The sequence below is a fragment of the Delphinapterus leucas genome, chromosome 1 (genome assembly GCF_059928025.1).
Source record: "Delphinapterus leucas isolate spDelLeu-1000000601 "Yukka" chromosome 1, BTC_Dleu_Yukka2, whole genome shotgun sequence".
NCBI classification, from domain to species: domain Eukaryota; kingdom Metazoa; phylum Chordata; class Mammalia; order Artiodactyla; family Monodontidae; genus Delphinapterus; species Delphinapterus leucas.
Genome location: NC_143129.1, coordinates 7,815,286 through 7,840,721, shown reverse-complemented (window position 1 = coordinate 7,840,721; position 25,436 = coordinate 7,815,286). Strand labels below are relative to the sequence as shown.

General features: G+C 42.9%; 1 protein-coding gene and 1 pseudogene across 10 annotated transcripts in view; one reads left to right on the top strand and one right to left on the bottom strand.

The window, feature by feature from the left end:
- The window catches only part of CAMSAP2 (calmodulin regulated spectrin associated protein family member 2), a 102,741-nt gene that overhangs the window by 16,407 nt on the left and 60,898 nt on the right, over positions 1-25,436 (top strand). For 9 of the 10 annotated variants that reach the window (XM_089906223.1, XM_089906240.1, XM_089906234.1 and 6 more), the window contains exon 2: positions 2,504-2,763. The exons of the other annotated variant lie outside the window; for it this stretch is intronic. In XM_089906223.1, the coding sequence (XP_089762349.1) occupies positions 2,504-2,763 (260 nt within the window). The remainder of the gene's footprint in view (positions 1-2,503; positions 2,764-25,436) is intronic. 10 annotated transcript variants of the gene reach the window in all.
- On the bottom strand, positions 22,493-24,629 carry LOC111168358 (glycerol-3-phosphate acyltransferase 3 pseudogene; annotated as a pseudogene).

The window sequence follows — 25,436 nt, the reverse complement described above, 5'->3', positions numbered from 1 at the left end:
TTGTTATTTTTGAATCTGTTTAGCTACAAGGTTTAGAGCTAAGACTCTGCACTTATCGGCTATGTGTCCTCGGGCAAGGTAACCTTTCTTGAGTTCCTTATCTGTAAAATAGGGACAAGAGGGTTGTTAGTATTGAACGACAGAATGCATGTTTGTGACAGTGCCCGCACGTAAAGACCCTTATTGAGTATTATACATTCCTGATGTTTTTCTGCGTATTGTCTGATTTGACAGTTCCACCAAGTTGTAATAAAGATCATGTGTGAGAATGGACGTAAAAGCCGTAAATAAGTGTAAGCGGGTGTACAGGTGCGGTGAAGTTTGCAACCCTGATGATGAGCCGTCACTTTTCTTTGCACAGCAGATGTGTAGGTGCCAAGTCACCGCGTTAGTCACTTTTTATTGTTATAGGGGAAAAAAATCTATTATGTATACATTTTATAATAATTGTCTTCAAATCAAATAATTTCCCTTTAAATTTGCTCTACGAGTAGCTTCCATTTAGCTCCTGTGATCCGAGAATTTGGGTGAGTGCCAGCGCCCGTGTCCTGTAGATTACAGCGGAGCTCACGTGTCACCCTGGGGCAGCTGCTAAGTTTAAGGCTGGCTCACTACTGGTTAATGCAGCTATGAAGGAAGGAAAGTGTTTTCAATTATTAAATGAGGATGCTATTTTTAGATGTCTCCAAAATCCCAAATTGGTACATCTACTCTTGACCTCTTTCCAGAGTCCTGTATTCCCAGCTGCTTTTTGGATATTTCCACTTGGGTATTTTTGCTATTGTTTCAAACTCAGCATACGTAAAACGTAAGTTTATGATCTTGCTTCTGGAGTTGATGCTTCCTCTGATTTTCTTTTCTCTTTTATTTATTTTTATTTTTTCCATTCTAAATTTATTTATTTATTTTTGGCCGCATTGGGTCTTAGTGGCTGCGCGCGGGCTTTCTCTAGTTGCCGCGAGCGGGGGCTACTCTTCGTTGCGGTGCGCGGGCTTCTCACTGCGGTGGCTCTTGTTGTGGAGCACGGGCTCTAGGTGTGCGGGCTTCAGTAGTTGTGGCACAGAGGCTCAGTAGTTGTGGCTCACGGGCTCTAGAGCGCAGGCTCAGTAGTTGCGGTGCACGGGTTTATTTGCAGTGCGGCATGTGGGATCTTCGCAGACCAGGGCTCGAACCCGTGTCCCCTGCATTGGCAGGCGGGTTCTTAACCACTGCGCCACCAGGGAAGCCTCTTGATCATTTATTGCTCACTGTTGTCTCCAGTTTCTGAACTGCTGAACTTTACCTGTCTGTCTAGATTATTTGTAGACTACTGGCTCCTTGAGGGTAAGGATTATTTCTAAATCCTTGAATTCCCCAGAACCATACTCATATAGAAAGTGAACGTGCAATCATTATGATACTGTTATTTGATGAAAATATTTTTCTAAATGATAGGACCTGTCAAGAACTTGAAGGTAAAATTGCTACGTTGTATATTAATACTCGCGAGTACACCTTTTGGAAGGCTGACGTGGCTGAGCGCTGTGGCGTCGTCGGGCTCACGCTGAAGCTGCCTGTTGAGGAGGCTCCTCAAAGCCGTGATGGGTGGCGGGTGGCCCCGAGCCCTCATTCTCCGGAGGAGGCAGGCGGGGGCCTGGCTGGTGTCGGGCCAGAGCTGCCAGGTTCTGTGACTGTGGCTCTACGCCAGCTTCCTGCTCAGATGCCCGCCTTTCCTCGCGGGGGACGACGCCCGTCCTTGCCTGGCGTTCTTCCCGGGCGATGGCCTGGCCGCCAGAGAGAAGCTCAGAGACCGTCCCATCGCCCAGCTGCCCTGTCTGTCTCCCTCGAAGGGAGCAGCTGGGTGCCCAGGAAGGCTTTTTGGGGTTGGGGTGGGGTCGGTGGGAAGGCGGAGGAAACAGGGCTTGCTGGCGTTCAGGACTTGTAAGGGTGGTTCTCCGAGAACCGCAGCTGTAGCTGCCCCTCAGCAGCCTCCGCGGGCCAGCAGGAAGGAGAGGCCAGAGGCGGCGGGGAGGCGGAGGGACGGCGCGCAGTGGGCGCGTCCTGCTTGGCAGCCGGCGAGCCGGGCAGCTTTGGGCAAAGGATTTTTTACTCCCAGGCGTCGAGGCCTAGCGGTGCCCGGAAGCAGCTGTTATCGTGAGCGCTTGAATGTGAGCGGATCCGCTGGAATGGGCTTTTCGGAGCCTTGTAGCTCGCTCTCTGTGTTCCAGCGTGCACGTGGGAATACTTTCCGCAGACTGCCCGGACTCAGAAGACGTCTCTTCCTTGATGGCTTGGTAGAGTCGCTTTTTAGAATATTCTCGGAACCGTATCTTCTGTAAAGGAAAATCCTCTCTCTTTCTCGTTCCAGATTACCTGCCAAGGTCGAATAAATCATCTTTTCAGCTAAAGGGTTATTGTTATTTTTAGAAGGAATCTTAACTTTTAAGACATGAATGATTATTAGATAAACTGTGTTTCTTTTATAAAAACCTTGTAAGAAATTGTTTCCCCTTAATCTTTGTAGAAAATGTGCCAGAGGAGCTTCGAGAGCCATTTTACACAGATCAGTATGACCAGGAACACATCAAGCCGCCTGTTGTTAATTTGCTTCTCTCGGCTGAACTGTACTGTCGCGCTGGGAGCCTCATTCTCAAGAGCGACGCTGCCAAACCCCTTTTGGGCCATGATGCTGTCATCCAGGCTTTAGCACAGAAAGGTCTTTATGTCACTGACCAAGAAAAATTGGTAACAGAGCGAGATCTCCACAAGAAACCCATACAGATGGTGAGTCTTTATACACCCAAGATTATTTTGTTTCAAGTGTGTACGTTTGTGAATTGTATTATAATACAGAGGGACATAGGTTTTACAATTGCATTGTCATCTCTGCCTAGAGTTTAAAAAATACCTTTTCTCTTACAAGCCTCATTTTCAGATTAAGGAAGATTTTTTAAAATTGAAGTATAGTTGATTTACAGTGTTGTGTTTCAGGTGTATAGCAAAGTGAACAAATTAAGGAAGATTTTAATAAACTATTTTGGAATGTTTGGTGCTATTATAATGCCTGGGAGAAACAATTACATAATTTCCAAGTAAAGTGATTTCTTTTTTGATTTAAAAACTTTTTTCCATCATAGAGACTAGAAGAGATGTAAAGTGCATCCTTTTATTCTCATTAGGAAAGAGATGGGATTTGTAAGTGTTCATTTACATGCTTGAATGACCTCTTGGTAAATGTCTGTATATCAGATCCTTTAGTTTATTTAACAACTTGAATGCGTTCTTGTGGAAAACACACAATGAAGGGCTCTGCGCTGGCTTGGGACTAGCAGGCAGGCCTCTCTCGTGATAGTCTGTGGAGACACACAGACGCTCAGGTGCATCGTATGCCGCTTCAATCTGCGGTACCGCTGTAGCTCAGGTTTACAAAACGCTGGGCATCGTCGAGAATGGCATTACAACAGCAGATTCGCACGTTTCATTAAATCATGCTCTTGTATGAGACATTCCTTACTTCGGAGGAAGGAGAGAGATATACAAGAAGAAGATGTGAAGTTTTGAAATTGAAGAATTTCAAAGAATGAACGAAAATTAGTTTACCGAATATAGTGCTGAAAGAGACGATTGACCCGCTTTTGCTTTCTGCCTATTTTCCTTCTTAAAAAAAACAGTTACTTTCAAGAAATGGAGAATAATGTCTCAAGAAAAACGTAATGAATTTAGTAATAGATTTATAATAGAATTATTAAGGAAAACTAAGAGTGTTTATTATCAGATGTGAGATTTTCACCTCTCACTGACGGCTTCAGGTCCACCTTGCGGGTTCCCCCTATCGTTGTGCACCTGTCTCTGTGCTCAGGTGTCCCCACAGGCGCTCACCGCCACCTCTCTGCAGTCACTGCGCTAGTGGGATGCTTCTGCTCTGATTATTTTTGCTTCCATCGTTCAGGCCAAATGGATGGTTATAAAGCACGTCCGCAACGTTGAGTCTGTGTCTGTGTTTGCTCAGTACCCGTTCTTTCAGGTACCAAAGATACACGTCACATGACCTGGTCCTTCTAGCATTAGAGGAGGTTATCTATTTTAGATCCTCTTGAATAAGAGTGAAACAAACCTACCACATTTTCTTCATTATTTTTCCTAGTGCAGCTTGTGTGTGTGAAGATACAGGTTTGGCAGACGACTAATCGCATTCCTGTCAGGTTTCTTTCACTCTGTATCGATCCTGCTATTAAATCTGACTCCAGTAGATGAGATTTAAGGAACGTGATGTAAATGATACGGCCTCTGGTCCTCTGGGTCTGGCTTCTGTCTGTGGGCATCAGGCACTCATGCCTGACTACATCACCTGCACCCTTGCGGTGTCACACCTAATGATCTGTGTTTTAATCGTATACTTTCAGTTTTTCTTACAGTTTGATTTAAAGTTTTCCAGTTGCTGTGAAATTTTGACTGATGATGCCGTACTCTATTTTTCTAAGACCCATGTGAGAAAATTTCTCAGAGTACTAGTAAAAGCTTTGTTTCCTGAGAAACTGTTTGGTCTGGTTTTAGAGGAGTAAGAATCAGTTTCCTGCCTTGTCCTGCTTTTTGAGAAGTCTAATGAAAACTGGTATGTTTAACTGTACTGAATATATTGACCCCCACCACACTTCCCACCTCTAAATTATCTTGGTATGTTTGAGATCTTTTATTTCTGTATGCTGCCTCACAGCCTCTTGGGGGGAAGAAATGTGTGGTGGTAGCAGAAATATTCTAAGGCAAGTTTGACTAACCAGATTTTATTAACTCGGGGTGGGTGGGGATTGAAAGCAATGCCTTTTTTAAAAAATGACAGCACCCGTTGCAGAGCACATGCTTTCTATCACAGTGCTTTTAAAGACAGATTTTGAGAGTATAGCCTTTAAAATGTTTTCTTCTGTATTTATATCCATGGGCAAGTGTTTTCAGGCATTACGTTTCAAAGCCAGGTGATAGTTATGATGTATTAAAGTTTATTCATAACTATTAACTGAATTATCTGTCAGATCGCTAGAAGGGGTTGTAGAGTCGTGGTCTGCCTGATGGCTGTCACACATATGTGAGTAAAGGACAGATTGTGAACCAGGCACAGTTGCAGGGCTGGAAGCACAGGCTCTGAGAGCTGACGCTAACGTGTGAGTCAGCGTTAAACGTATGGCGAGTTGTGTGCATTAAAACCACAGGGGATCGCCTTCCACCAGAAGTGTGTTCTGACCCAAATCAGGTTAGCTGTCAGATTATTTGTCAGCACAAATACTGGTATGTAGGATGGCTTGAAAGTTGAGGGACTTGTACAGCAAATGGAGCCAGATGTTAAGAATGATAGCTTTTGAACTTTCCTGCACAGCGAAATGAAGTTGCGTGTGGACTGTGTTCGATATCATCAGGTTGGGCTGGGGGATTTGATCCATGTCATAAAATCTTAAATTCATAGAACTTTAGAGCCATAAAGAGCATTAGAGATCAGAAACCAGTGTGTAGTAGAAGACTTCCCAAACAGGAGGAGCCTGGGGAACACGCGTCCGTGGGAACTTTGAACACAGACCCCCTGGCCCCCAAGGCAGAGCTGCTAGCATAGAGCCTTTAGAAGAGGGGTCAGTACGTGTATTTTCAAACAAGTGTTCAAGGTGATTTGTATGATAAGAATGGGGTCTGGGAAATTTGATCTAATCCAGAGTCATTTCAAATATGTAAAACTTAGAATTTAGAGAGGTTAAGTGATTTGCCTAGGGTAGCACTGTTATTTAGTAGCAGAAGTAGAATTAGAATCTGAATGAGCTAAAACTCTGACTTTCTAATTTAGACTGCTGTAATTTGAAGCGAATTTGAGCACTTTAATATTTGGACTCATGCTATCTAAACCGTAGACTGCTTATGAATCAAACTCTTGGTTGTAAATCAGCTTTCCAGCCATGTTTGTATATGTGGGAAATAAGAGTTGATATTTATATTTATAAAACTCCATAAAGTAAATGTATATAGTATGTGTGATATGAAACAAGGAGATTGATTTTCATATTTGATTTATAAAATAACGTTTATTATTTAATCAGATCTTGTTTAGGAACAATCATCCTCATATAACAAAAATTTTATTTTGAAGTGCTTTCTTTTAATGAGTAGCAAAAAGATTTAATACTCTGCTTAATTAATGGAAATTAAAGTGGGCTGATAAATCATTTGATAAGTAAGGCATAAAATGTTCTCTCAGTGAACTGTCAGGATTGTTATAAGAGATGTTTTTGGATATTCAGAAAACATAAGCTAAAAAGTTAGTACGTATCCCTGCTGCTGTCCATTACACTGCTTTGTAGTAGTGACAGGCCAGTGAAGCTGTGTTTAGAACACAGAAAGATGATGGAAATATTTGTTTACCCTCAAGAAGGACATTCCTGTAGGTAAAGAAGTGTTACTTTATTTTATTACGTCTTGCGGTCTGTGCATTCACCTGACCACTGACCCCTCCACTTGAATGATGTGGAACTTAGAATCCAGTGAGGAAGAAGATTGGAAAAAATGCTAATTAGCATGAAACAAGTGCTCTAAGTATGAGTTTAAGCAATAGGCGTTGGGAACGTACAGATGGGCGTGATGATTTCTGCCGGGGAGGATGAGGAAAGGCTTCAGAGGATGAACGATTAATGGGCTTTCGGTGGTTGGGAAAAGGGGTGGGTGACAGAGGTGACTGCCCTGAAGGAATTCTTGACCCAAGTTGGAACTGAAAGCATATATGTCACTACTTACAGTGTTGCCCGTGTGGAGGCATAAATGTGAGATGAGGCTGAAAGATAGGGTGGGCTTCCTGGATGGTGAGGAGGCTCTGAGCCGAAGTTGAGGGTCTGTAGCTCTTTTTGTGGTTACAGGCTCATGGAGTAAGTTTTCATGCTGTTTTTCTGGGGTTTTTGTCGGTGGTGGTGGTGGTGGTGGTGGTTTGTTGACTTTTTTTTTTCCAGCCTGCGTCAAGCAAGCAAAACATGGCAAAACACCGTGAAGCCCTTTGCGTGCTGATTTGCTTCTATCCATCGGTATACGTGTTCACGTACCATCCCACCTGGAAGCCCCTTTGCTTTAGCTTACTGTGTGCCCGGCAGTGTGCCCCCGCCTCACATAATTTAAATCTGACAACAGTCCTTAGAGGAGAGCGTGTGGTCCCCGCTGTACGGATGAGGAAGCTGAGGCTTTGAGAACGCGGCCCCGGCCTCGGAGCCAGCGCAGGGAGGGGCGGAGGCGGGATCCAGGCCAGCTCTGCTGCGGCTGGCTGTGGTCTCGTCTTCGCCCGGTACGGGAAGTCCTGGGAGGTGGGCCGACGGGAGCGGGTGGGAGGAGAGAGGGGCTGTAGGCGGGAGGGAGCAGGGCCGTGTGCCTCTGGAAGCCTGCGCAGCCCTCTGCCCTGGCTTCTGCTCCTGTAGCCTTGTGTGAAGGGCTGCGCACGGAGGGCGGGTGAGGCAGGGTTGTGATCAGGTCTCCCTGGGGGGTGGTTTTAGACTGTGCGTGGAGATCCCCCGGTTACCGCCGATTCTGCTGGGCACACGGAAAGCGCGGAACGGACGAGCCGAGCTGGGGGAGCGTCGTGCGGTCCTCCTTCCTCCTGTTTTCCTTCCCTGCCTCCCTGCCAACTGCCGGCACGCTGGTCCGGTCAGCAGCTGCTGTTGGGGTCTCCTTGGCACCTCTGTCGCTGGAACTCGGGGTCCTGTACCCATGTAGAAGCTTAAAAAACCTTTTCCCCATGTAAGAAGGTTAAAAATTGCACATTAGAGGAAAAGGATTATATACATGCAACATGATAGCAGTGGCTGAGAAGGTACTTATTTCTAGTCACCCTTGTATAATAGTGCCTTACAAACTTAGGAGCAGAGCTTGTCTGTGAAAAATTATTTTAAATTCTCACAGCCATTGTTGAGCAGGGTTTTTTCTTCATGCATAGTGCCGGGTCTTTCTGTTTCCCATGGATCATGTACCTAGTTTGGGCTCCATTAGTATTTCCGGGTAGCATATACGCCTCAGTTACAAAGTCACAGTATCTCTTGATATCTTACAGCCGTGTTTATTGTGTTTGAGTTTATTTGTAACAGTTATTTAGAACTCCAAATTACTTTCTCGTAGAAATAACTTGACGACTGGTGCTTACTTTACCAGATGATCTCACAGTAACCTTTATATTTATAATAAAACTGAAGTCAGTCAGGCCGTGTATTAATTTATTCAGTTCAGTTACGGAGCTTCCGTCGTGTACTCTGTATTACCTGCTGTGATGAAACAGAGTCCCTGTCCTTCAGTGGCTCACTTTCTACTGGAGATTATAGAAACATAAGCACACTGTAGTACATACGTTTCAGGAGTTCAGAGGCACCAAACTCAGTCCTAATCTTAGTCTGAGTCTTGACGGCTCTGAAGGGGTTGCCAGGTGGGCACAGAAGCGCCTGTTGTAGGTGGTGCGTGAGTGCCAAGGGTGTGAGAGCCGTGTGCACCGTCACAGCTTTAGCCCAGGGTACGTGTCGGGGCCGATGAGAACCGAGGCCAGACCGTTGGATGGGGGCAGGGCACGGATGAGCTTCTGTGCCCCCCAAGTGTCACTTCATCCTGGAAGTGATGGGGCTTTAAATCGGGGAGGAGGGCATCAGACTTGTGTTACAGTCACTGTGCCATGGGAGAGACACCGCTGGAGGCCGTGGAATTTCAGGAGAAGCGTTTTTGAGGTGGAATTGAGATGATTTTCTTTTTTTAATCTGTCCCTACCCCCCACCCTTCCCCCCTGGTAACCGTAAGTTCCTTCCCTAAGTCTGTGAGCCTGTTTCTGTTTTGTAAATAAGGTCATTTGTATCATTTTGTTTTAGATTCCACATGTAAGTGATGTCATATGGTATTTGTCTTTCTCTGTCTGACTGACTTCACTTAGTGTGATAATCTCCAGGTCCATCCCTGTTGCTGCAAATGGCATTATTTCACTCTTTTTTATGGCTGAGTAATATTCCATTGTATATCTGTACCACAGCTTCTTTATCCATTCATCTGTCGATGGACACTTAGGTTGCTTCCGTGTCTTGGCTATTGTAAATAGAGCTGCGATGAACACTGGGGTGCACGTATCCTTTTGAACCAAGTTTTCCTCCAGATATATGCCCATGAGTGGGATTGCTGGGTCATATGGTACTTCTACCTTTAGTTTTTTAAGGAACCTCCATACTGTTCTCCATAGTGGCTGTATCAATTTACGTTCCCACCAACAGTGTAGGAGGGTTCCCTTTTCTCCACATCCTCTCCAGCATTTATTGTTTGTAGATTTTTTTGATGATGGACATTCTGACCTGTGTGAAGTGATACCTCACTGTAGTTTAAGTATGCGTTTCTCTAATAATTAGCGATGTTAAGCATCTTTTCATGTGCCTCTTGGCCATCTGTATGTCGTCTTTGGAGAAATGTCTCTTTAGGTCATCTGCCCATTTTTTGATTGGGTATTTGTTTTTTTTGGTATTGAGCTGCATGAGTTGTTTGAAAATTTTGGAGACTAATCCCTTGTCGGTTGCATCCTTTGCAAATATTTTCTCCCATTCTGTGGGTTGTCTTTTTGCTTTGTTTATGGTTTCCTTTGCTGTGCTAAAGCTTTTGAGTTTAATTGGGTCCCATTTGTTTATTTTTACTTCCATTACTCTGGGAGATGGATCGAAAAATATATTGCTGCGATTTATGTCAGAGAGTGTTTGGCCTATGTTTTCCTCTAAGAGTTTTATGGTATCAGGTCTTACGTTTAGGTATTTAATCTATTTTGAGTTTATTTTTGTGTGTGGTGTTAAAGAGTGTTCTAATTTCATTTTTTGACATGTAGCTGTTCAGTTTTCCCAGCACTGTTTATTGAAGAGACTCTCTTTCCTCCATTTAATAGTCTTGCCTCGTTTGTTGTAGATTAATTGACCGTAAGTGTATGGGTTTATCTCTGGGCTTTCTATCCTGTTCCATCGATCTATATGTTGGTTTTTGTGCCAGTACCACACTGTTTTGATGACTGTAGCTTTGTAATATAGTCCGAAGTCAAGTCCTCAGTCGGGAAATGAAGAAGAGAACCTAGGATAAGGACTGGCCAAAAGATTTTAGCCCTTATATCAACTCCAAGTAATTAATTGTTGGCTAACTGCTAGAAGCTGGGAAAACCAGCTCTCTGGTTTCGCTTCGTTCTGGGAGCCTCAGGCTCTAGATTTTAGCTCCCCATCCTCTGTTGCTTCTGGTGGTTTTGAATGCTGATACTTTTACCTAATAGGTTAAAAAAACAAAATAAGTAAAGGGACAGCCTTTTAGTTTAAAAATCTTGAGCTGATGGTCTTACGTCTTATTTTTGGTCAGAAAGGTAAAGGTTACTCTAAGTCTCGTCTTAAGCTTCTCTTTTCTTCTTAGCACCTGTTGAAAAACATAGGGATGTATGTAAGTGAAAGTGGGTCTTCGTTGTACTAAGGAATGGAGTAAGATTGATATGCATTTTGTTAGAAATGTCTGGTTTTTTAGTTTGTTATGTTACATTTATGTTTTCACCAAGAAGTTGGATGGGAATTCACTTCTTTAATGTACTTGCTGAGCTCCCACTGTGCACTCTAGGCTAGGCGTTGGTGATGAAGTCTATGGTCTCTGCCCTAAAGATGCTCCTGGAGACCTGAGGTGAGGAGTCACACGGATTGAAGGATCTGTAGTGTGAAAATGGGATAGGACCGAAGGTGGAGAGTTGTGGGGATAAAGTCAGGTATGAGGAGAGTTGAACATGCTTTACAGATGTTAATTATCCATATGCAATATGTGATACAGGTGTTAGTATCACTGTTCTATAGATAAGGAAACTGATACTCCAAAAGGTGAGTTGACTTGCCCAAGGCCAGACAGGTGAGAAATGCTGATGCTCGGGCTTAGCTTGTATCTGCTGACTCCCAGGCCCACGCTCATCCCGTTTATACGTATGGCCTTCCCAAAACCCTAAAACACACACAAAAAAACCCCTACTATTTCTGTAGTGCTTAACAGCTTATAAAGAATTTACACTTTTTTTCTTTTTTTTTGGTAACAACTAGGAAAAGTAAATAGGGCAGTTATTACCATCTCTTTTTATAACAAGTAAGGAAACTTTATGGATGGATGTTGTGAGTAACTACTTGTTCGGTTCCGACTGGAACAGGTGTGCAAAGAGGCAGTGAACAGATGGTGGTGATTGTGTAGCCAGTTGGTGACAGAACAGTGACAGGCTCAGGCCTCCCTGACTCCTGACCCAGTGCTTGTTCTGCACATACACTTGTTCCTGTCCTTGTGGATTTTATTCTGCATGGGTTCTGCGGAGACCAGCAGAGAGTGTCGGCGTGAAGCAGGATGTGACACAGTGAGAGGGCGTGCAGCAGACACACGGAATGGTGAGAGGGGTGGGTTAGGAACCCCAAGAGCAGGGGAGGTCGGCGCGAAGGGGAGTGGTTCTGGTCGCTCAAGCGAGGGGCTGTCTTAGTCTCTTCAGGCTGCCATCACAGAATCCCCCAGACTCCGTGGTTTATGAACAAGCGAAATTTATCCCCCCCAGTTCTGGAGGCTGGGAAGGCCAAGGTCAAGGAGTCAGCATGGTCGGGTTTTGGTGAAGGCCTTTTCTGGGTTGTAGGCTGCCAGTTTCCCGCTGTGACCTCACGTGGGGGGACAGGCAGGGAGCTCTCCGGAGCCTCTCTTACAAGGGCACGAATCCTGTTCACAAGGACCCCACCTCAGGACCTGACCACCTCCCAGAGGCCCCACCTCCTCATACCATCACCTGGGGCTTTAGGGTTCAGCATAGGAGTTTTGGGGGAACACAGACATTCAGATCACAGCAGGTACTCTTCTTACATAGGGACGTCTCATTTAGTGACAGCTGACGTATGAAGATACAGACTTTTAAAAATAGAGTGATTCACTTTGCAAAATAATTTTTAAATTTTAAAAATGCTTTACACCAGGATTTATTTTCACAACATTGCTTTGGAAAAATACGACTTTTAATAACCCAAGTTTCTAAGAATATGTGAAATGAAAAATATCGTCCATATTATAATGTTCAATGTAATGTTCATTATTTTAAAAGACTTGCTCTTACATATAGTGCACAGTCTCCTTTATCTGTTGAAAACATATTTTATATTTCTCATTTTTCCCCAGCTTTATTGATAAAACTTGCATATATTTAAGGTATATAATTTAATGTTTCAATATACACATACACTATGTATACTGATCATATCGAACCAAATATTATGCCTAGTACATAGTGCTTAAAAATGAAATGTTAATTTCTGGCCATAAAAATCAGATGTTTTAGACAAATTGGGATGGTGGAGAGTTTGTTTCCCCAGAGACCATGTCTGCACTCCCTCCCTGCTGTCGGTGGTTTATCCAGGAGTTAGGCTGCCTGATGTAGGAGGGCTGATTGCATTGTGCGGGGAGAAACCCACAGCACTGTGGTGGAAGGCGAGGCCGAGCTTGCAGGTGCCCTGCCGAGGCCCCGGAGCCCTTCGGTTTCTGTCCTTCCTGAGCCCACTGGTCCAGCGCTCCCAGAGTCTGTGCGCTGCTTCAGCGTCCCCACCAGTAAGTCCCAGTTGTTGTTTAAATTAGCGTAATTAATTCAACAGACTCTGTTGCCTGCCATTAAAAGAAACATAGCTAAACATTAAATAAAGAAGCCACTCTTTTCCCTTTATTTCCAGGTGAGGACAGACTTAACTGTAAAAGTAAAAGTTTTAGAGCAAAGGGACCATCACAGCCATCTGGCCTGGAGTTTTGAAATTCTCTTGACTAAGACTCACAGTTAGAAATACATTCTGCCTCAGGACCCACGCCTGGTCTAGCTGGATAAACGCATGTGACAGTTATCCTTGTAACTTGAGTTTCCTCCTGTTCTATTTGGAAAAAATGTGGACTGCAATCGACTGAACCTACTTCACGCGTGACCATGAGTGGGGCCTAAACCCATGTTTAAAATTGCTTGTTTAGTTAAGTTTTTTTTTTTTATAGAGAAAAAATGGTGAAATGACAGTGTTGGTACTGAAAACTAAATAACCATACTCATGTTTTTCTTAAAAATGTATTCTAATATACAAGTTACCAACGTGTATCTGTTTTAATGAACAGAACTGTGGGAATAGAGTTTGTATGTGGACTTGCCTCCTTGAGATTTATGTTACCTAGAGACTTCCCTGGCAGTCCAGGGGTTAGGACTCAGCGTTTTCACTACCATGGGCCCAGATTCAGTCCCTGGTCTGGGAACTAAGATCCCACAAGCCACACAGTGAGGCAAAAAATATCTATATCTATATCTGTATCTATCTATCTTATCTAATTTCTGTGGTATACTGCTGCCAGATTAATTTTCCTGAAATGACACTTTGATACCTGTCTTATTTTCCAATTAAAAAATTTTAATCATTTTATTTGACTTGAAATGCAGTATACGTTACGGATTCAGATGCGTATTCTTTTGAAAAAATTTGACTTTCAGAGCTAGTGTCTAAAGTGTGGTGTAACAAATAACTTCAAACTTTGTCTGTAAAATAGATAATTCACTTGTAAATAATGAAAGTTTTATTCTTTCTGTTTGTAATCTCTTCTTCATAACATATTCAAAGTAGAAAAAGCTAAGATACTTAGGAAGTTGTCTGATATTACAGACCTGCCAGCAGTACTTTTTGATGATTATTGAAGATGAAGTAAATGTATATTAACTAGGACTTTTCATCTTTTAAAAAGAGAAGAAAGATAACTATTCATTGTAGGTTACTAAACTTAACGTAGGTAGTACTGTAGAGGGTGATTTTTCTTTATTTATATGATATATACAGCATTAGTATACATAATTGGAGCACCGAGATTGAGCTGTTTTAGCAGGTTTGGTGTAGAAATGCGGATTTTTCTAATCTACACGCTTACAGTCCAGTGCTATCTAGCGGTGCACGGTCCCAGCAGTGGTTCGCAGCCACCGACACCCCAGTCTGTGTCGAACAGATCGATCCCCGCATCCCCATCCCCATGACACCGACCCATTTTGGTAGCTTGGTAGATTGTAGTAGTTTAGCAGATTGTTTTTAATTAATGTCAGTGATGAGCTTTAAAGGAGGAAAATAGATGATTATTTTAAAACTTTACCAAAAAAAAAAAAAAAAAAAAACAAACTTTGCAGACTGTTCCATTTGAATGCTTGCCTGTGTTTAGACACCTGGATAAATGAGCTTCTGTAACGGGGGAAAGAAAAATCTTTGTAATACTCGGTTTCTCCTGAGCTCACACTGTTCTGTTGTTGAAAAGAGGGTTTTAATGAGCTGTGTTACAAAGCTGTCCCTGGGGCCTGTCTTTTCAGGAAGTTCTTACATACTTTCAGGGATCTAAGGATGCTAATTATTGTTCTCCTGAAGCTAGCATATTTAGTTTGTGGCAAACAGTCCAGCTAGTAAACAGATTAAAAAGGTAACTTTAGAGAGTGATGAGGAAGGACTGTGAAGCATATAAAAGCGGGGTGATGTGACGGAGCGATCGGGGGAATCGTATGCAGGTCCATCGTGGATAGAACGGTCGGGGCAGCCTTGCGTGCGAGAATGAGCAGAGGTCTCCATGAGGGTTCAGTTAGGCCGAGACAAGGGGGAGAGCATCGCTGACAGAGGGAGCCTCAAAATAAATCAGCTTCACGTCTGGATGGTAAAGTTCCTACTAAGAGTTTCCTGGACGAAACATGTTCAGGAACTTGAAATTTTAGGGCCACATTTATTTGACTTGTAATTTGTACAGTATGAACTACTTGATTCAGTCAGTAATCCTGGTTGAGAATTACTGTGGGCCTAGGCGATAGGAGACAGAGATGAGAAGACAGACCAAGCCTTGCTTTCACAGAGCTAATATTTGAGTAGCAAAGATGAGCAATGAAAAGCTAAACCAATTGTAATAATTGCAGATGGTAGTAAACGCTCTGAAGAAAATAAATAAAAAAGAAAGCGGTGGAGGGAGTGAAGAATGCTGTTTTCATAGGAGGTGGTCAGGGAAGGCTTGTCTAGAGAGTTGACATTTGAACTGAGACCTAAATACCAGAAAGAAGCAGCATGTGTGACATCTGGGGAAAGAACAATCCAGGGAAAAGGGACAGCAAGCTAAAGGCCTGGATGCGTGTTTCAGGAACTGAAAGGCCACTGAGGTTGGTCATGAGCAAGATGATGAGTGATGTTCAGCATCTTTTCATGATGCCTGTTGGCCGTCCATATGTCTTCTTTGGAAAAATGTCTATTCAGGTCCTCTGCCCATTAAAAAAAATTTTTCTTTTGGTTGCTTTTTTCTGGTCTTTTTTTTTTTTTTGGCTTTGTTTTGTTTTTGATTTGAGTTGTATGAGTTCTTTGTATATTTTGGGTATTAGCCCCTTATCATTTGCAAATACCTTCTCCCATTCAGTAGGTGACCTTTTTGTTTTGTTGACAGTGTCCTTCACTGTGCAAAAGCTTTTAAGTTTGATGAGGTCCCATTGATTTATTTTTGCTTTTCTTTCCCTTGCCTGAGAAGGCAGATCCAGAAAAAGATCACTAAGACCAGTGTCAAAGAGTTTTCTGCCTGTATTTTCTTCTAGGAGTTCAGGTCTTACATTTAGGTCTTTAAATGATTTTGAGGTTTATTTTTGTGTATGATGTGAGAACATGTTCTAATTTTATTCTTTTACATGTAGCTGTCCAGTTTTCCCAGCACCACTCATTGAAGAGACTGTCTTTCCTCCTCTGTATTTCTTGCCTCCTTTGTTGTAGATTAATTGACCATAGGTGTGTGGGTTTATTTCTGGACTCGTTATTCTGTTCCATTGATCTATATGTCTGTTTTTGTGCCAGTACCGTACTGTTTTGATGACAGTATAGTATAGTCTGAAGTCAAGGATCGTGACACCTCCAGTTTTGTTCTTTTTTCTCACAATTGCTTTGGCTGGAGTCCATTTCTTATCAATATTTCCCTTTCCTGGGTATGGACTAAAGGGAAGGATGTGAGGGCTTAGAAGAGAGAGTGTATTTCCTTTTCCTTAAGCCAATTTTATGATTAAAAGGGTTTAGATTTTTGTTGTTGTTGTTTGTCTGGATGATAAAGCTACTTCAGAAAAACACTTAAAACTAACTGGAAAAGCAGTGGTGGAAAATCTTGGATAATAATCTGGAAGGAAATAGAATATTGTATTTATCTCCATTTCTTTCTTACAGTGTTTTATTTTTATTGAGATACAATTGACATAGAACATTGTATTCGTTTTAGGTGTACAGCATATATGTTTATATTGCTGGATTGCAGTAGGTTCCGTTTTATCCCTACTCTGAAGCCTTTTGGGTTTCTGTTTGGGAGATGAGGACACACAACAAACGGCTTTATCTGCTAAAGCTTTTTTCCTTTTTCTTTCTTTTTTTTTTTTTTTAACTCTATAAGAAGTCGTTTTTTTAGAAAGAGTGAATCACAGAGTTCAGCTTATTTTTGCATGCTGGAGCCAAAATGAAATTCCTCAGATAAAGTCTAAATAGGGAGAAATCGTTTACTACTTCGCAGTTCTCCGTCCAGCCGACAGGGAGTGCACTTTTTGTGCAGAATCAGCTCGACAAAATCAGGGCTGTGTTGATCATGTTGTGTTCCCAGCTCCTGGCCCAGAGAAGATGCTGCCTCAGTGAAGGAAGAAGAGATGTTAGTGAATATTTAAATTAAGAATTAAATCTATTTTGAAAGAGAAGTCATTCAGAATTACAACCGAGAGAGTGGTAGAGATGTGGTTTTTGTTTTTGTTTGCCTACAGATTTGAAAAGCGTGAGCTGTGATTATTCATGACACGACACGCATGTTTACTGAGCTTCCACATGAGGTCTTCTGGGGGAGGGAGGCCCTGAGAATCTAATTAAGTGATGAGATTGTTGGCTTTCTACTTTACCGTTTTAATATAGTCAGCGCCTGTCTGCTTTCAGATAGTCAGCTGGTGAGCATGTGCTGACTCCCCTCTCCACCTCTGCTTTCTGTATCCAGCTGTGCCCTTTAAAACGTCACAATTCAGACCGCCTGGGGTGGTGGGAGGGAGGGAGACGCAAGAGGGAAGAGATACGGGAACATAGGTATATGTATAACTGATTCACTTTGGTATAAAGCAGAAACTAACACACCATTGTAAAGCAATTGTACTCCAATAAAGATGTCAAAAAACAAAACAAAACAAAACAACTTCACAATTCATATTCATATATCAAGTCACCAGGATGTACATTTTAAATGTCTTCACAATTTTATGTCGGTAAAGCTGAAATTTTTTTAAAAATCACATGAATTAATTCTGTTTATAACACAGAATTAATTAATGCATTTTTACCAGTTTGTTTTCATGAAGTGAAGTATGCTTGAGATATAATTAGGTCTATTAATACCAAGGATATAGTTTAGAAACTAAATCCAGTTACAGTAGATTTTAGGTTGTTGCTCAGATTCTTTCATTATAGAGTTACGTGGTATTTCTCTAGAAATAGTTTAATTGTAAAGTAACTTCAGAGTTTTATTGCATTTGGCCAGAGCCATTTTTTGGTAAGAGCAGATTAAATCCAAGGAGTCGTTGACCCCTAGCTTCTGCCTGGTTGCTTAGCCCAAGGTGATAAATGAAGCCAATGAGAGTCTCTGCTTCAGAAATCTGAACAAACCATGGAAGGAATTTGCTTGTTAGCAGATTGAGAAACTAAGCAGAGAGTCCTGAGGAGGGAGAGTTAGGGCTGGGAAGGCATGGCAGACTGTGGAGTTAGGGGCAGGGAGAGCGCCTGGAAAGGGTCATAGCCATCTTTCCATATTGATGAGTATAGACCCATGCCATCATTTTTCAAGACCGTACAATACTATGTGGTGTGAAAGGACCATAATTTATTTTTTTAAATTTTTTAAAAATTTTATTTATTTATTTATGGCTGTGTTGGGTCTTCGTTTCTGTGCGCGGACTTTCTCCGGCTGCGGCGAGCAGGGGCCAGTCTTTATCGTGGTGCGCGGGCCTCTCTTGTTGCGGAGCACAGGCTCCAGACGCGCGGGCTCAGTAGCTGTGGCCCATGGGCCCAGTCGCTCTGCGGCATGTGGGATCCTCCCAGACCAGGGCTCGAACCCGTGTCCCCCGCATCGGCAGGCAGATTCTCAACCACTGCGCCACCAGGGAAGCCCAAAGACCATAATTTATTTGCCCAGTTCCTTGACGGATGTTTAGAACCTCCCCGCACTGAAAGGTTTGTAAGTATAACAATGACATGATCAGAGTTCCGTGTTCAAAACATAGAAATAAGAGACTGTGTCACTAAGACTGAGCAGGCTGAGTGCATATTGTAGTGACCTTTCCTGAGGTAGGGAAACGGGGAGAGGAGGAATTGCAGTGCGGGGAATGGCCACGCTACAGTGAAGAGATGCCTGTTGCGGTGTGTGCTGAAAATAGAGATTTGGGGATCACCTGAGTAGTCCTGGATAGCTGAAGCCATGGGATTGAGATGACCGGGGAGGGCGTGTTTTAGAGGAAAGAGAGAAGGTTAGGGATGGAATTGTTAGAAGCAACCAATGTTTAAGTAATGCACAGAAGACACTGTGGAGAACAGACAAAGGTGTGGGATGAAGAACTGAACATTTCTGGATAGTATCAGGAGTCTTCTTGTTCTGATGACATCTATTTTTCTTAATGATTTTTATCCTCATTTTGCTCGGTAATTATTCTTTTGGTCTTATGTCCCAGACTGGGAAAATATTTTAACCTGTCTGTTCAATATGTAGAACATCCTGATATATTAAGAGTGATCTCATAGATTTTTCTAAAGTAGTTTTGAAAAAAAACCTTAAAAGTTTCCTTTAAAAAAAATGATGAGGCATATAGGTTCAGAAATGCTTTGGGTATTTTGACATTTTATTAATTGCAGTATGGTGCACTGGTACCACTTGTTTATATTCAGCTTTTCCTTCCCATCTTTGGCAGAACTGATGCCACACCGCTAGTTTCCATATAGCTATAAGAACGTTACTGAAGAAAGCCTGAAAATACAAGGAAAACTGATTTTTTTCTATCCTTCTTTTGTTAAACAGCATTGTTATTGATAAATAACAGCATTATTTCTTGTATTTTTTAATGATCTAAACTAGAATTTAGATTTGAATAATGTCAGTACTTAATGGGTCATTAAAAATTAATGTTTTAAAGGAGTTATGTTTGTTATGGTCTACCAAAATTATAGTGGTGGCATTTTATGTGGACAGTAAGGGATTGTATTACCGGCTCAGAGGGTTAACAAAAAAAGTGATAGTCTTTTGGTCTCTTTACACATTTCTTCACCTTAGAATGAACACAGGGGAGATTTGACAGTTTTTTCATAGGTAGGAGCATTTCTCGAGAGTTACATCACCAGATTAGTTTGGGGGTCTCGTGCTGACAGCGTCTGTTCTAAGTGCACTGGCTCCTATACATATTGAAACTCCTTTCATGTAAGCACTCGTTTTCCTTCCAGTTACCTAGTGAGGTACCTCCCAGATCTACAGCTCTTTACCTCTGGCCAGTATCTATGTGTAGAGGCCGTGATGCCGGCCTCGGTGAAGTTAGGTGTCTTAGTTCTGCCGCTGTGGCATGTTTGTCTCGGCACTGCTTGCCGACAGGCCTTCATCTGGAAGGAAATGGTGACCTCTACTTGGTGGCTTGGAGGAAAGGTGTTCCTACTTCTTACTTTGCTGTTTGAGTTTCTGCCGTAGCTGTGTCCAAATCTTGTGACATTTTGCCCACTGTTATTCAACTTTAACTTGTCTTTGTAGTTTCTGAAAACCTGGGTGGTAACCTTCCACGTCGCCAGGGAGAGACATCATGACCTTCCTTTTTCTCTTCCCCGTAGACAGTGCTTGACAGATGAGTCCTGACTGCATGGTGGGCAGATCAGGGAACAGCTATGATTGTGTCAGAACCTCGTGTGGTTCACTTTCTTTTTTTCTCTGGTAAAGCTAGTACTGTCAGGTGCAGTTTTCATACGTACCCAGCTGAAAGAAATCTGCTGACAAACTTCCTTTCGGGTAATTTTTTGAGTGTTAACTGGAGCTTTTACTGATGGTTATTTTTATATGATGAAGCATATTTCGGTGTATTTTATGCAACTTGTTTTCGATTTTGAGATTTGAGGCACAGTTTTTGGCTCAGCATATCCATATGCCTGGAAAACCTTCAAATCTGGAAAGCTGTAAAACACAAGCATACTTTGAAGTACACCATATGTGGCTGGTTCAGCTGTACTAGGAATGTCACATTGGTTAGCAAGTGAAACAACATAGCTGTCATTCTACGTCGTTGGCATGAGATGGCAGCAATTATGTCGAGTGGTGGTGGATGAGCCTGAGCTGCCATATGTAAACGGTCATAAAAATAAAACTTGCCCAGGTCACTATGGTTAGGACGTTTGAAAAACACGAACGTTCTGTACTTAAATCGTGGTGTGTTGGGTATATTCATCTACTTTCGTGGGTTTTCTGTAAAGCAGCGCACGCTTTGCTGTCCCCGTGGTGGCTGTCTTTTCCTGCTTCCACTGTCTTTGGTGGCTCATTGCAGCCCCACTCTTAGTGGGCCAGGCACACTCCTAATTTCATTCCTTAAAGTATCGATCCATGTAGCATTTGTTTGGGGGAACATAAAAATAAATGATTACGGGGCCTTCCCTGGTGGCGCAGTGTTTGAGAGTCCGCCTGCCGATGCAGGGGACACGGGTTCGTGCCCCGGTCCGGGAAGATCCCACGTGCCGCGGAGCGGCTGGGCCCGTGAGCCATGGCCGCTGAGCCTGCGCATCCGGAGCCTGTGCTCCGCAACGGGAGAGGCCACGACGGTGAGAGGCCCTCGTACCACAAAAAAATAATAATAATAAAAAAATAAATGATTACGATGAAGTTTGAAGATTATCTTTAGGTAATAAATTATTCTGCAGGCTAATCCCATAGTCATACACTGACTAATACCTGAAGTAATAAAACACTACAAATCATTGTGTCACATAACAACTTCTAGAGTACTTTGATATACTTTGGTCTCATTTGATGCCTTGTGGGGTGAGAAATTATGTATTATCCACATTTAACAGATGAAGAAGAAGACTCTCAGTGAAGTCTGAGTGACTTCCAGGTCAGAGCTTTCTTTTTAAAAATCAGCTTTGTCGAGGCATAATTTAAATAAAGTGTACCTATTTAAAGTAAATAGTTTTGAGTTTTGACAAATGTATACACTCATGTAAATACTACTCCAGTTAAAATATAAAATGTTTTTATTGGCCCCCAAAATCCCTTCGTGCCTCTTTGCTGTCAGATCCCTATCTGCATCCCGTGCTAGATCTCCATCAGTCTCCTTCCTGTCCCTGTAGGTGAGTTTTGCCCGTTCTAGAATTTCATATAGATGAAAGCATAATGTATGAACTTTTATTTTTTTAATTTATTTTTTTTTTAGAAATGTAGAATTTATTTATATTCACCGTAAAACGGTGTCACATTTTGTACATGGTTACCAGAAGAGCAGTAACACTTGGATGACACTATATTGCTATCAACATTGCTTATGCTGCAGAGTCGGGAAACACTTACTTTCCCCTTTAAAAAAATTTAAAGCTCAGTTTCCAAAAGGTAGTTTTACCACTTACTTTCCTGTTCAAGAAACTGGGAAAATTCTGCAATAAAGGACGAAGGGGTGGAAGGGGAGGAACAGTGCTTCCTTCACTCCTGCCCCTGCTGAAGACACTCAGTGGGATTCGCAGTTGTCAAAGGTTCCTGTTTGAAATGTGTTTGGTTGCAAGATAAAACAAATCAGTAGATGGGAGAGGCCTTAAGTATAGATCTTTAGCATACAAACAAGGAGGACTAAAAACTTTATCACCTATTGCTGGCTAACTTATTCGCAAGCTGCCTACATACAGATGTGCACACACAGTAACATGGACTCATTTTCTTTGGTAAAGCTCACCAAATAGAAGGTCTCTTCTAACACGCTAGTAAAAAATATTTAATTTCCTTTCAACTTTCAGATCAAGTGGCCACAAATCTGTCCTTTCTCCTAAATACTGTCCTCCATTTTTCTTTTCAACCTTGTGGTAGAACAAAACCATAACAGTAACTCGAGTGATGTGAAATCCATGTTTAAGTGATAGAAGGAAATGGGAGGAGGGGGCCCGAGAAAGCTAACCATGAACACAGCTCGGGGTGTTTTCTTGAGAATTACTGTATCAACGAGTTCCAAACACAACTGAGTTCCACAGATGTTTTAGAAGTACTTTTTCCGGTGCAAATATTTCATTCAATTCACAGTGACACAGTCGTTTTACAGAAGGCAGAACATGTTGAAACTCAGTAAACTACTTAACAGCTCGTGAGGCTAATGCTGTAACAACAACAAAAGCCAACAAGGGCACCGTGGATTCTGCCTCTGGCATAAAGGTCGAGACAGTCATCCAGTAGAAAAGATTAACAATAAAAAAACAAAAACGGTAAAACAAAACAGTGCACCCCCCCCCAAAAAAAAAAGCTTCACCACATTCCATTTCCGAGGGCTAGTTCTGGAAAGCCTGGGTGGCATTCAGTCTGCTTCCGTGTTGAGATACCCATTGCCCACAGTCATCTTGCTGTGCTTCTTCTGTGGCTCTTCCTTAGAGCCGTCCTTCACCTAGGCTCTCTTCAGCCCTCCAACCCAAGGAAGCTCAGTCAGCCCTCCTTGTACAGCAATAGCAGACTTAACCCTATTAGCAAACTGGGCTGCATCTTCTCCTTTCTCTCTGGTCACGGGGGGCGCGTACCGCACAGCACAGACAATGGCCCAGCTGGTCATCACTCAAAGCAGGTAGCTCACCGTGCTGTATTTACTGCTGTTCCAAAATGCATCACCAAACTAAGGATCATACTTAATTGCAACTGGGTGTATGGTTCCTCCAATCTTAAAGCTTCCCTTTTTAAATATCATGACTGAAGTATTGTTGATGCAAGTTCCTTCAGGAAAGATGAGTATGGGTAATTTTTTCTTATCAGCAATATGTTCTTTTAGTCTGTTGGTAACCAGGCGTCAGGCCTTCATTTCTGAGCGTTCGGACCAGACATGTGGACAAGCCTTGACCATAGCGCTGAATAATTCCCATCCACCATGCATGCACCTGGCCAGCCGTAGCATAGCATCCATCCATTGTCAAGATAAAACATCTACAGGGAGGTGTGGTTGCAACACAGATGCCTCCCTTCTGGGGTCTGTACTGCGTGTTATGATAGCGAGTAGTACAGGGAGGGCATGAACATAGATCCGGCAGAGGACCAGTTCGCTCAGCCGGTTTTTGAGGCTGCTTCCTGACAGCTGTCCAACCAGGGTACTTGCTGTGAACCAACAAACTGATCCTAGTGAAAGCCAAGGTAGTTCTCAGAGGTAGTAGGCCACGGTAGCGCACTGTGACGCCCAGCACCACACCATGGTGAGCCACGGACTGATGTCTGGAAATTTACATTGGTCCTTGCGAGGAGATTCCATGACACTAGCTCCTCTGAGGAGAACCGCTGGGTCACTTCATCTTCCACAGTGGCCTCCAATACCTTCTTGGAGGAATAAAACACGTCAGACAGCTCCAAGTCCCTTCCTCACAGACCGGACAGCCCATTTTCCACGGGTGACTCATCTCTGGATAATACCAACAGAAGCTGAGTTTCTAAGAACTGACTCCTCTGAAGCTCCTTTTTCAATCTGTAATGTGGTCCACTCTCAAGTTTTCACCAGGGTCTTCACGTTGAGCTCGGAGATGCCCAGAGACACCCCAGAGGCCGAAGCTCCTAGCATCAGAGTCAGGCCGGTGTGAAGGATCTTCCCGGCCAGCCCCACACCATCCATGGTTCGGCGCACCCAGAAGGGGTCCCTGGAGGAGGTCCGAGTGTGCCGGCTGTCCCTGTGCCCGGCTCCCAGGAGTCAGTGCCGCCACCTCCCAGCACTTACCGCTGCAGGGAAAAACGAACTTCTGAAATTGGATTCTTTCGCTCATACTTTGTTGATTCAGTCACGTTGTTATGTGTCGCCTGTTCCTTTTTATTGCCTAGTATCATTCCATTTTATGAAAACCACAATATTCATTCACCTATTGGTGTACATTGATGTTTACAGGGTTTGACCTATTATAAATAAAGTGGCTGTGAACATTTGTGTACATTTTTGTGAGGACATATATTTTCATTTCTCTTGGGTAAATACCTAGGAGTTGAATTGGTGGGCCATATGTAAGCACGTGTTTAACTTTTAAGTAGCTGTCCAGCAGTTTCCCAAAGTGGCTGTATTTTTTTTTTTGCGGTATGCGGGCCTCTCACTGTTGTGGCCTCTCCCGTTGCGGAGCACAGGCTCCGGACGCGCAGGCTCAGCGGCCATGGCTCACGGGCCCAGCCGCTCCGCGGCATGTGGGATCTTCCCAGACCGGGGCACGAACCCGTGTCCCCTGCATCGGCAGGCGGACTCTCAACCACTGCGCCACCAGGGAAGCCCAAGTGGTTGTATTTTTAATTTTGCCACCAGCAGTGTATGAGGATTCCAGTTGCTCCACATCCTTGTCAACACTTTTGGTGTTGTTTTTTTAATTTTAGCCATTCTAGTGTGAATCAGTATCTCCGTATGGTTTTAATTTCCGTTTTCTTTTTTTTTTTTTTTTTTTTTTGCGGTACACGGGCCTCTCACTGTTGTGGCCTTCTCCCGTTGCGGAGCACAGGCTCCAGACGTGCAGGCTCAGCGGCCATGGCTCACGGGCCCAGCCGCTCCACGGCATGTGGGATCTTCCTGGACCGGGGCACGAACCCGTGTCCCCTGCATCAGGAGGCGGACTCTCAACCACTGCGCCACCAGGGAAGCCCTAATTTCCGTTTTCTTGATGACTAATGTAGTTTAGTGTTTTTTATATGCTTATTGGTCATTCATACGTTGTCTTTTGTGTGTTAAATCTTTTTCTCATTTTCTTATTGGGCTTTTTATTTTCTTACTGTAAGAATTCTTTTATATTCTGACTACAAGTCCTTTGTCCGTTATATGTATTACAGATATTTTCTTCTAGTCTGTGGTTTACCTTTTCATTTTCTTAATAATGTCTTTCCAGAAATTTTAAATTTTGATGAAGACCAATTTATAATTTTTCTCTTTTATAGTTAGTGCTTTTATGTCCTAAGAAGTCTTTGCCTATGTCACGGTTGTAAAAGAGTTTTTTCTTCGAGTATTTTATAGTTTTAGCTTTTACATTTAGTTCTGTGACTCATTTTGGATTGTTATTATTTTGTATAATGGGAGGGAAGCGTCACGGTTTATTTATTTATTTAACCAGAATATTTAGTTGTTCCAGAACCATTTGTTGAAGACTGTCCTTTCCCCACTGACTGACTTTGACACATGTGTCTGTTAGGCCAGTACCACTCAGTCTTGATCACGGTAGTTTTACAATAAGTCTTAA